General features: G+C 38.9%; 1 protein-coding gene across 2 annotated transcripts in view; it reads right to left on the bottom strand.

The window, feature by feature from the left end:
• Nucleotides 1-10,696, bottom strand: part of ZFYVE16 (zinc finger FYVE-type containing 16) — a 40,965-nt gene extending 30,269 nt beyond the window's left edge. For both annotated transcript variants that reach the window (XM_081944939.1, XM_081944940.1), the window contains exons 1-6: nt 10,458-10,696; nt 6,359-6,467; nt 3,920-6,105; nt 3,330-3,426; nt 1,128-1,217; nt 189-304 (exon numbers count right to left, since the gene is read on the bottom strand). In XM_081944939.1, coding sequence (XP_081801065.1) covers nt 189-304; nt 1,128-1,217; nt 3,330-3,426; nt 3,920-6,105; nt 6,359-6,428 — 2,559 coding nt within the window. In that variant the 5' untranslated portion in view covers nt 6,429-6,467; nt 10,458-10,696. The remainder of the gene's footprint in view (nt 1-188; nt 305-1,127; nt 1,218-3,329; nt 3,427-3,919; nt 6,106-6,358; nt 6,468-10,457) is intronic.
• Between the last annotated feature and the right edge of the window lie 2,001 nt (nt 10,697-12,697).

The raw sequence follows: 12,697 nt of genomic DNA, 5'->3' as shown, positions 1-12,697 counted from the left end.
AGTTTTCAATTCAGTTCTGGGCAGATTGGCTGTGTTTAACCCTTCGTTGGACTCTCCAGAGCAGCGCCCTGGAAAAGTATATTTTCTGTATTAAAAAGACAAAACAGATTTTTTTGAATGACACATTTACCAACTAGCGAATTGTATTTAAAACCTAAAATGATAACTTTAGATAAAGTAGGGCTTACAGGTTCCTGTGGGAATCGCTTGGCTCCATATGACAATTTTGTTGTGTCTGCAACTTCACCATTAGGTAAAATTCCATCTGCAAACCAAACTCTTCTCTGGTCTTTAGGGAGCAATCCTGTAGAGAAGAAATAAATGAGTATACCACAGATACTTGTTTAGCTAATACCAAAGTCATGTCCCTCTCTTCCCCACCAAAAATTCATTTAGAATCTACATGATGGTACTGAAATCTAATAAGCAGATAAAACAAAATGTGATGAATATCTTGGTACCCCAAACACTGGATTTCTGCAACTAATAATGTCAAGCAACTCCTGTATAATACTTTACAATTTCAAGATGGAGATGGATATGCAAATAGAAGAATATCAAAGCAGCTAGAAGAGTTTACTTCTCAACACTAACTTTTATAAGCTCTTTTTCATTTTTCCCATCTCAGGTATGAAAATGTTATTTTAGAGATATTGAATAATTCCTTAGGGGAAGTTCCATTCTCCACTAACAAGTATCACAAGTTGTATGCTGAGCAAAAAATAATCACTCTAAAAAAAAACTTTGAAAAATTTACTCACCTAACAAACAATACAGTCTGCAAGTTTATTGTGCAACAATAAATATCTAGGAATGCTTGGGCAGTAAATGAACTGTACCTTGGGTTATTTCTTTAATTGATATGGATATCAATTATATTGTGTGGCCTGTAGATGTTGAATTATAACTCCCATCATCGTTACTCATCTTTACTAGGCAGTGCGGCCAATTAAAATACAAATCTGGATGGCCACTCATGGCCCATTTCTGGTTTTTTTCTTAACTAACCATTACTCTTTATTATTTATTTACATACAGTATAGCTCATGTTTCTAAACCACTCGTGTCCCTCAAAGAGGGGTTCTGGGTGGTGAAAAGTTTAGATAAAAACATAGAATAAGAAGTACCAGATGTCTGGGTTTCATGCAGAGATGGAACAGCTGGAGATTCAGACAATACAGAATTAGATGCTGGACCAGTTGGGGTCATCATTTGTGCTAATGAACAAAATTTAAGAGTTTAAGTGTTTAAAACTATATACAAGAAATATTTCACAAATGTCTGCTGGGGGGGGGGGAATATTCATATGCCTAATAGTAATCAAGGTGAGTTCAGGATATATTATGTGCAATTTTGTTTTAACAAATTCTGCAATGTTTGAAATTTTTATATATAATTTTAAACATAATTTTGTTTTACAAATCATTCAATCTAAGTTTTTAACAAAATACATTATTTAAGTCTTACGTTGTTTCTTACAAAGTTATTTAAGATAATAATGACATTCCATAGTCATTGACACTTCTCATCCATGACTTTTAAAAGGTCACATTTAAATAGCAGAATTAGTCAGGAATATTCCTGCAACCTTATTTGAAGAAAACCGATCTTCTTTCAGTTATTCTTGGTCCTGTGACATCTAGCTGGACTGAACTATTATACTGCATTATACAATTGAAAAATGTTAACTGAATGTAGCTCCCGCAGGGAATGGGGCAATATGAAATTTGACAACTAGATTAATCAAATTAATATTCTTGAAAGAGCACCTTTAAGATCTTCATGCATCCTGAGATGCTACTTATTTGGTCCATTTTTAAAACCATTTAGGCTGATGGCCACAAGGCAAGACTCTCCTTGAGTTATGATCCCAATTGTGATTGGAATTTCTAGTACTAAGTGAAGCAGTAATTAAGCAAAACATTCCATGACCATTCCGTGCCTAGGGACAGCAATTCTAGTTGCAGTCATTAGGACAGGACCACACGGTCATCAGGTGAGGACTCGTGTGATCATAACTTGTGATTTCCTGCCAGCTTCCCCATTGACTTTGCTTGTAGAAAATCACAAATGGCATCCAATTTCCAAATTGGTGCCTCTGAGCCCCAAGCCTCTATTCCTCCAAGACCAAGGATATTTCAGGAGATCACTGAGCCAGAAGAAGCCAATTTATTTTTCCTGCCCTATGTGAACCGTTTTATCTCGTTCTCCAATCTCTTTCCTTTTGGGCACTCCGCACATATGTCCAAGATACCACTATATCCCACTGCCACCTGCCTGATGCAACTGCCCTCAGTAGGCCTTTCTCTCTGCCCTCTTCTTCAGAGCCATCGTCGTCGTCTTCTTGCTCAGCATCAACTTCCCGCCTATCCCTGTGCTCACTGATGCCAGCCAGTCTCTAGCTCCACAGCACTGGAGCTATTTGTGCTAGGCTTGCCCCGTTCGTTGCTGCCACCACTGAGCCCAGTTCCAACAAAGCTTCCATGCTATAAGGCAGGAAGCTGGCTGGCATCAATAAAGTTGAGGAGAGGAAAGACAAGGCTGAGAAAAAAGATGACGATGGACCAAGAAGGAAGACAGAAAGAAAGGTCTGTGAGTAGGCGATGGCAGAATATACTGGCATCTTTATCTCAGCCATGCTGTTCAGAGCAGCCAAAAGGACAGAGATGGGTGAGGAAGAGCTAAAGTGGAAGCAGTTCAAATAGGATAGGAAATTGGGGCTATGAGACGCTGTGATGGTCATAAATGTGTGGACAATTGCCAAGTGCCTGAATTTTTATCACATGACTGTGGGGATAGTGCACTGGCTGAAACTCCTAGCATTGGTCAGAAGTTCATTTTTTTCAGTACCAGCATAACTTAGAATAGTCTCTGAATGAATGACTATAAACCAAGGACTACCTGTGGCTCAATCGCAATCTATATAGTGCATATTGGGGACTATTCCTTTGCTTAATTTTATTGGAATATTACATACATTACTAGGTGCATATTATAATTTCTGACTGCATTTTGTTTAAAACTTTTGTGCAAGTATGGAACTGATTAGCCTTACACAATAACTAAAAAGATAAGCATTGTCCAATAAAGTAAAATAATTCATATTCTAATAGTAATTATGAGCAACAAATTAATCATTAAATTCAAATAATTTTAAACGATGTTCCCTTTTCAAATAGAACATATGGAAACAGCCATTAAAAGGTTTCAAATTTATTTTACTTTAAATATTTCACATCATGATATTCACATTGGGAATACTGCCAATATTCAAAAATTACTCTAGTTACTTTTTCTGCTTCTTCTAATTTTCTACAACTACATTTTACCTTTGTTAATGGACTCATAGCAGCTTATACAGACTCTTGCTTCTTTATCCAGATATTGGAGTTTGCATTTTCGATTGCAACAGGGAGCACAAAAAATCTAGATTTAGCATAAAAAGTGCATTAAGGTTTTATAAGCATATGGATGGATGTATTTTGATGTAGAAAATAGTTAAGATCACATACTAATTAGAAAAATCAGAAACTAGAGGAATAAAGACATCAAACATCTATAATATTTATAATTTAGTACCAGCAGAGACAAAACTCAGATAGTTGCAATAAATTAATTCTTTAGCATAAAATTATCTTAAATAAACCAATAAATATGGGCTTTAAAAAAATCACAAAGCTTATAAAAATTAGAAAAGTGTATATTTTAGCCAACATCCAGAAACATTTCCAATAAATCAGACCAAAAGGTTTATATGCTGATTAAACTTGATTTTAATGACATAAAGAAAAACTATTAGTAAAGGGAAATATTTTTTGCATGCCAAAGAAAAAAATAAAGCAACTCATCCCTTTTCCTCAGCTATAAATGGAGTATGATAAAAATGATCAAGCAAGAAAAAATGGTTTAATTTACTTACTTTCCCACAAGCACGACAGTGGTGTCTTCTTTTTGTAAATGTGAATTTGGCTTGACAATTCATGCACTTTGATGCTTCTAAATCAGGAAGCCAGGATGGCTGCTTCTGTCCCAAGACTGTAGCTCGTCCCGCTACTTTTCTTGGCTCTGAAACAGTAGGTAAGGAATTTTCTTTCATGTTTCCCAAGCCTCTTTGTCCATCAACATTATTATGGCTAACATCCGATTCAGGAGATATTTTACCATCGGAGATTAAGGTATTTGAGTCTGTGGAATTTATCACTTGAGATTCATTTCCAGGTGTATTTTTAGTGCTAAACTCAGAAGGGATTGGGGCTTTTGGTTGAAGGTTTAGCAGGTGCTTTGGTCTCGCTCCTCCACTGTGCACTGTTGGCTGGCCATTTAATGAATCTGAAGCTTCACTTCCAATCTCAATTGCATTATCTATAGTCTCTTGTTGAACCTGCTGTGTGTGTGTTTTCACTAGGATCCCTAAATTAGATTCTGGAATACTGATAAAATTATTTTCATTACAGGCTTTTGCTTTCTGAAATTCCAATTCTGCTTGTATGCTCTCTCTATTGGTATTCAGATTGCTTATATCCAGTAAGTTGTCATTTATTACATCAGATTCCAAAAGCCCACTGCTAGTGTCTTCTTTCAGAGGCTTTGAATTATTTGCTTCAAGACAATGTTCAGACAAAAAGGCATCAAGCTCACTATCACTAATGAGTATGTTGCTTCCAATAATGTCTTCTTCTAAAGCTAGATCAACAAAAGGTCTTTCATCAGCATCAATAGGCCAAACACTGCTGCACATTTCAGTATCTTTAGCCAAAAAAGGACTAGTAGTCACAATAGAATCCTGCTGTTGGAAAGGCTCACAATTACTAGAAACAACACATTCTCTACTTATTAAGGAAGATTTCTCTATCTCACATTCATTGGTTTGGTTTAGACTGCTCTCCTTTTCTGAAGTTTCTGCTTTTCCAAAAGAATTGCCTTCTGCAAAGCTATTTTCGCTGTGCAGAGCTATGTCTCTAATGCCATCATCTTTCTGAGTAATCTTTCCATTTGTATCATCAGTATTAACTAATGATGTACATATAGAAACTGCAAGTGGAAGACAGGATAGTGAAGTCTGTATGTCTTCAGAGATCTCTGGTACTGAAACCGTATTTAAAGTTGCATCAGTATATTGCTGTGAATCACAAAACTTGTCAGTTGTGTTATGTTCTTTATTGAAAGCTAGTACATTTTCTGTCTGAAGAGCAGAATCACATAAATGTTTTTTGTTACACATTACATTGGGATTATTCACTTCATGGATCTTTGGCAAATGCAATGCTTCTGATTCTTTTAAGTCTTCTGAAATGCCTTGCTTGTCACTCTCATCATGTATCATTTGACTTTTCGAACTATTTTCATCCACTAATGTCTTGTAAGGCAGCTTTTCACATGTTGATTCATCTTTGGATCCAAGTATAGCTGAAAGATGAATTAATGAAGCTGATACTCCATCAGTTCCTATCACTTGTTGTTTCTGGTCAGATATTTTATTACCATTCAAACATTTTGTTTTTTCTTGATCTTCACTAGAGTCTGCTATATTTTGTTCAAAAGGAGTGTCTGTCTTTAATTCCAACTGATTAAGTTCTCCTGCTGCATTATTTTGTATTTTGTACAGTGTTTCATTAATCTGTTGCTGTGTTCCAGAATTAGAAATGTGATAATCAACCACTGAATTATTAGCTTTTGGTGACAGCAGTGCTAAATCAAAGCCATCAATTGAAAGACCGTACTGAGATTCATCTGGCTGCAACTTTTGAATGCATCCTAAATTATTTTGTATCTGGTTCAAGCCACCTGTGTCACTGATAAGATCGCAGACAGGTATACTGCATCCCTTCAAGCAAGACGACTGATTTTTATCTGAAGAATCACCACCCACCATGGACAGAAGATCTAAGCCAGTAACATTTTTCTCATTCTGGTCAGAGTTCAATTGTTCAAAACTTGCTACTTTTGTAGTTTGAAAAGATAATGAGCATACAGCTGATATAGCACAACTGGCATTTTCCTCCACATTTGGCTCAAAGGATTTTGGCTGCTGGCAAGATGAATCTGACAAAACTAAGTGGTGCTCAGAATTACAAAGATTTATAGTGCTGTTGTTTTCAAGTTCATCTAAAAAAAAGGAGCACATAATTAGATATTTCACCATACACTTGCTACATACACTGTTCTCTCAATTACAAATGCTATTTATATTCTATCTCTAATTATATTTTCCCCATTACCTTATTTGTCCATTGTAGATTTAAATTTATCTGAAAAGCACTACATATCCCAATGAAGTGACATACCATAAGAGTATATTTTTATCTATTTTTATAGTTGCTGTTCACATACATGCAGAAGTCACGAAGTATGAACCAACCTGGGTGCTGTTCAAATTCATCAAGTAATTTGTCCAAATCAGAGACAGCTGCTTTAAAATAACTATCCATTCTAAGATTTGATCAGCAGACTGTTTTTCCGTATTGCACCTGTAGAGAATAATGAAATGAATTAAAGCAAAAATAGATGTAGGATTATTAGATGATGCACATTAGTTTAAATTTATTCTAATTTCAATTCCTTATTCTTAAGAGTGACTCTTAATTTAAAAAAAGTTGTGTATAGTTCTGAATTAAACTGCCTGGAAGGACACTTGGAAATCAGGAATAAAGCTTAGCTTTAGTACTCAGAAAATATCATAGCATGTTCTTAGAAACATCCGAGCTTATATATCATATTTTTTTGCATTAAAAGCACTCCCCCCAAAAAAGGTGGATGGAAATGTCTGTGCATCTTATAGAGCGAATATTGCCTATCGCCGCCACCACCTGTTGCTGCTGCCACCGTTCACCGCTGTCGTCTAGCAGAAGTTGGATCCGCCTTCTGGAATAGAGCCAATCAGCTGTTCCAAGTGGCGGCAGCAACAGGTGGTGGTAGCGATAGCCAATATTCACTCCATAAAACGCACAGACATTTCCACCCATTTTTGGGATGGCGAGCAGCAGCGATAGCAGAGGAGGCAGCAATAGTGCCGTTTCTGGTCGGCCAGCCTGCTGATTGGCAGGGCTATGGGAGGCTGGGATCCAGCTGTCGCTGGAGACCAGGATCCAACTGTCACTGTCGCTGGAGTCCAGGATCCAGCTGTCACTCCAATGGAGTAGAGCCCTGATGAGCCACGTGCTGGGGCTGGGTGGCAATGACAGATTTTTCATTTTCTTGTTTTCCTCCCAAAAGCTAGGTGTGTCTTATAGTGCAAAAAATACGGTAAATATATTGCCTACTATTATGAGCAAAAGTAATGGTACTTTTTCAAACCATTTCCCCTCAAAATAGGGAGATAGCAAATACTAATCCTTCCCATTTCTTTCATGTTGCTTTTCAATAGGCAGGACTTCAGGAACTGCCACTGTGTTCTAAGCTTGGAATACTCTGGTCAAATGTAATGTAATGACTAAGTTCAAATTCCTGCTAATCCTGCTGGCAAACCCATGAACTATATTTTATAATGTATGAACCCTGGCAATTTTGCCTTATTCAATAAGACATGATTAAGTAACCTTTGTTTAGGATGACTGGGATCTCAGTCACTTTGGGAGACTGAGTTTTGTCTTGAAAATCTTCTAGATTTTAAACTATGAATTCAATTTTTCTAAAGCAACTGTGATTTCTTCATTAAAGAAAGTTATTTAAGATTTTAAAATAAGCTAGATATAACAGTGCCCAAAAATTGCACTAGATGACGCTTCTGTCATCTAAATGAAATACAGAATATGAAAGGAGAAAAAATAAAACTGCTTATTTCACTGGCTATTCACCCATTCTTATCAACACTAGTGATAGTTCCTATCCTCCAATAATTATTCAAGTAAACTACTTATTTTGTATCATTTTATTAAGGAATTCTGATCCATTGAATTTAAACTATTTCTGTTTAGTTATACCTGAAATTATACAATTTTATATTATTTGATTTATCTTAAAATATATAAGCTTTAAATAACAGGCTTCCTCTTACAGATTATGGATCAACATGTAACAGGATAGATAGCAATTTTAAAGTTACCATGTACTATATAAGCATACGCTAGAAAGGGATAGCAGTATACTCAAAATAATGCACATTGAAAACAATGCCAATAGTTGAAACATTAGAGAAAAAAGACAGCAACAACTTAACTTTTCTTCAAACATATTGTTTATAAGGTTCTAAAAAGCTGAAAAATGTTGCCATGTTGTCATTATCAAACAAGCCAGTTTTATATTAAACACACACATATATGTGTGTGTGTGTGTGTGTGTGTTGTATTTGTGCTGATAAATAAATAAAGGGAGACTAGTATAGATCTATTTCAACCTATTTGAAAATAGGTTGAAAAATCTATTTCAACCTATTTGAAAATAGGTTGAAATAGATCTATACTACTCTCCCTTTATTTATCAGCACAAATACAACACAAATATAAAAAGGCAACATTAAAAATAAAAATATGGTTTTCTGCCTGGATGGTCCTCTGTAATGAGCCGAAGGACAGAAAGGGGGAGTAGTGAGCTCCCTCCCATATTTGGGCATACCAGGGGTTGTAACATACATACATACATACATACATACATACATACATACATACATACATACATACATATAAAATCACATTAATCAGCTAAATAAAAGAGAGTAGAATGAGATTTCCTACTCTGGACAAGAAAATCATGGAAGTCATTAATAATCATGGAAGTCATTAATAATCATTAATAAAAGAATATTAAAATCAGTGTTTAGATCCAACTCTCCAAAAGGAAGAACACTGCACTACAGGGAGAAATGAAGTAATATCCAATATAAAACAATTTTTCTACCTTGATGTATGAAATGAAGCCGAAAGGAGACTAATGGAAAAAGAAAATATAAAAAAGATTGTGCAAATAGACAGAAAAAAACATTAAACAATCTTAAAAGTTGATGATACACTTTTTTGATTACTGAACTAAAGCCAACCATTCTTGATAGTAAAGTGAAATAGATTCCGGAAATATTGCTAACAAGAAAGCTGAAGGATTCAATGATGAAATATGAGTTGAACTATTAATTACATCATCTTGTAATATTTCAAAGTGGTATTTAGGATTTGTAAGCATATTTGAAAAATACAGCAATAACCAGGGGACTGGAAAATATATGTTTATATTTCAGTTTCAAAAATGGACAGTGCTAAAGAGTTTTGAAACTAGGAACAATGCTAGAAGAATGCTAGTAGAAAGTGCGGAACTTTGAAGTCAAATCCTCAACAAAACACAAAGGACACAAGCTAGACTTACAACCTGGATTCAGAAAAGGCAAGAAAATCCAAGATCACATTGCTAACATCAGCTAATAATGAAAAGGCAAGGAAATTCCAAACCAACAGGTTTTTTTGCTTTAATTATTATACCAAGGCTTTTGACTGTGCAAATCAAAACAAACTGTTACTAGCTTTTAAAAACATAGATGTCTATTAAAGAAATTGTGTGATGATCAGAAAGCAACAATTACAACAAAACATGGAATAATTGAATTATTTAAGCCTAGAAAGTGCTATGTATTTAGCTCTATTTGTTGACTGTATCATGAGAATGTCTTGACTACATAGACATTAAAATTGCTGGGAGAAACATCAATAAACCAATATAAGCTTTGATGGGCTATAGGTAAGGAAGGCAAGATATTTTCTGTTGAAAGCTAAAGAAAAGAAATGAAAACAACTCCCTCCCCCCAAGATTATGTCAGTGGGCTAGTAGTAGACAGGGTGAAAAGGGTAGAATGAAGTGCGAATGGCAAAAATTAACATTATTTTTATTTATTTTAAATTAAACAGAATTGTTACATTGATCCGCGGCGAGTATTCCCGTGGTAAATTGGCTGTGGCAAATTGTCCCATACTCCCCCCCCGCCCCCATGTCCGGCTTTCAGGCAGATATAGACAGAAGGAAATCCCTATGAGTAAGAAGTCAGTCCGGCCAAAGCCGGGACCGGGTTTATAGACACGAAGTTGGGAGCCCGAGACACTTGGGGAAGTAAAAGCCAAGGACGAGAAAAAAACAAGGGAAAAGAACCGGAGCTCGATTGGGTTTAGAACCGGAGCTCGAAGGGTTTAGAAACGAGGTTAGGCAGGATTGGGACAGCCGGCCCGGGCTTTCCAGCCCCACTTTTTGGTTCTGCAACCAACCAGCTTTTTCTCCTCATCCGCGGCGGTTTCATCCTCCTCGCCTCAGCTCGCGGCGGAAAAAAAATACCACCAGGCAGAGGCTGCGGGGGGTCTCTACCACCCTCTCCCCCCCACGCCCCTCCTCGCAACACGTCATAAAGAAAAGCGCTCAGCCTCCCCAGGATCTCCCTCCTTCCTCCCAATCCCCCCCCCCACTCCGAAGGTGGCTGAAGGGCACAAAGGGGGGCTCGCGAGCCTCTGGCAAGACTGACACCTCGGCCGGACACGCCCCCTCCTCACCTTCCGTCCGCGCGGAAGCCGAACCTACTCCGAGCAGCCCCGGATCCGGGCTAGTTCCGCGCCTGGGTGCCAACTCGAAATCATTCTCCGAGCCCCGAGTGCGAAGGCATCAGCAGCACTTTTCCTAGACTTTAGTCTTTCCTGAAAACCAGCTCCTTCTCCTTGCTGGCCTTCCCACGCAAGCGCGCAGGGAAGGCAGCCAGGCCACCACCCACTTGAAGGAGACGTCTGCTACCAATCTCCGGGATGGACTCATCTGCGGCTGCGCAGTTGCTATGCGAGATTCTTCATGCTGCCACCACCCCCTGGGTGTGTTGTTCGGCAGAGTGTCGGGTGTTAATTGCAGGAGGCGGGGCTCCCGTGAGGAGTTGCGTTTCGGACGCTGGTGACGGTGGTACAGATGAAGGACGAGCGGGTGGGATTTGTCTTCCTTGCTCTCCGAACTTTTTGGGGAACCGCGATTTAGACTGCAGGTAGAAGGAATTCCTGAGCTGATTTGCGAGCTTCGGTGTTCCGCGCAATTACAATTCGTAATAATAAATGGGCTACATCGCGACTTGGCAGGAGAAGAGCGTGTTCCCTAACCTAAAATGTGGTTAGTGCATCCAAGGTCCCTAAGCCGTTTTGTTGAGAAAAGTAAGGAATGCCTATAGACTGGAAATCTCAAAGGTGCTTTTTCAAAAAGCAACTGGGCTGTTTTTCCTTGGAGACGTTTCGCTTCTCATCCGAGAAGCTTCTTCAGAAGAGGCTTCCTTTGGGACAACCATATGGAGACTGAAAATCTCCATAGACACATAAACTGTAGAGTGTCCTGAATGAAGCAAATAGAAAAATGCCTTTGTTCAAGGTATTGTACTAATTTCTGAGATACTTAATACATAAAGTTGTGTCATAATATGTAGTCCACACCAGAGGTGGTATTCAGCAGGTTGACCAGTTCTGGAGAACCGGTAGCGGAAATTTTGAGTAGTTTGGAGAACCGGTAAATACCACCTCTAACTGCCCCCGCCCCATCTATTCTCTGCCTCCGGAGTCCCAACTGATGGGGAGGAAATGTGGGTTTTGCAGTAACCTTCCCCTGGAGTGAGATAGGAATGGAGATTTTACAGTATCCTTCCCCAGCCACACCCACCAACTAAGCCATGCCCACAAAACTGGTAGTAAAAAAAATTGAATCCCACCACTGGGCCACATGTATGTTTTTGCCAAAAACACCCCAAATAACTCACCTATGTATGAATCCCTAGCTGACTAGGTTTGGACATTAAGGGTAAGTGGGTAGGGCTACACAACATTGGGGAGTCTCAAAGATGATTGTCAGTGGTAAAGCACTTTTGTCCATTGCCAAGGACTCTGCTTGTCAAGCTCTCCCAGATTAGTCTTAAAATAGTGGACAAACTCAGGCTTTGTAGCTATTTTTGGTTTTCATAGTATATGAAGTTTGACATCCCTAGGTAAGGGTGTTGTGTGAGCACAGCCATAGATTTGTAGCGATTTACCTTTATTGTATTTTTTTTCTGTTTTGTGCTTAACCACAGCATAAAGATGTCCTGTCAACATCTTTTCTATTATGACGACTTCACCTTCATCTTATCAAAACTATGAGAAAGGCTGAAGTCACTTTCCTTATGCTGTATAGTTGTTAAACTGGATTTTTCTCCCTCTGGGGTAAAAAGATTGAGAAAGTATCATTTTGGGAAAAGATACAACTACTTGAGGGACTACTCCCCGTAATCAGACTCACATAAGTTCTTATCCGTAAAATGCAAGCTAGCCAACAACGCATCCCCCTTCCCTTCTAGTCAGCTTCTCCCAGCCGGCGCTCGGGGACTCGGCTCTGGATCCCACCCCTGCCTCCGCACCGTTCAGCCGGAGCTCCCTGAACCTAGAAGCGGAACCTCTTCCGCAGATGAGCTGTAAAAAGCAGATTACGAGGATTCAATCCTGCCCGATGGGGGCGGGAAAAGACCGTCAGGACAAAAGGCACGTCAAGTGCCACTGTGATCGTCCTCGCCACCCCCGTCGGGAATTGACTGCAGACTCAGACTTCCTACCCAGTCCACATGCTGGCTTCGCGGCACTTCCAAAGGCGCCACCGCGCCATGTGCCTCACAAGCAGGACAGGGTATCCATCGACCCTTCAGAGGCTGTGCAAGGACCCGGTGATCAATCCGGAGCCGGCGGCCTGTCCCTTCCCCTTTCTTTTCTTCCCAGCTGCGCTGCGGCAGTCGCTGGACAGT

The sequence above is a fragment of the Natrix helvetica genome, assembly GCF_964273705.1.
Source record: "Natrix helvetica genome assembly, chromosome: 2".
Lineage (NCBI taxonomy): Eukaryota > Metazoa > Chordata > Lepidosauria > Squamata > Natricidae > Natrix > Natrix helvetica.
The sequence above is the reverse complement of the archived record's forward strand: the minus strand, read 5'-3'. Positions and strand labels throughout refer to the sequence as shown.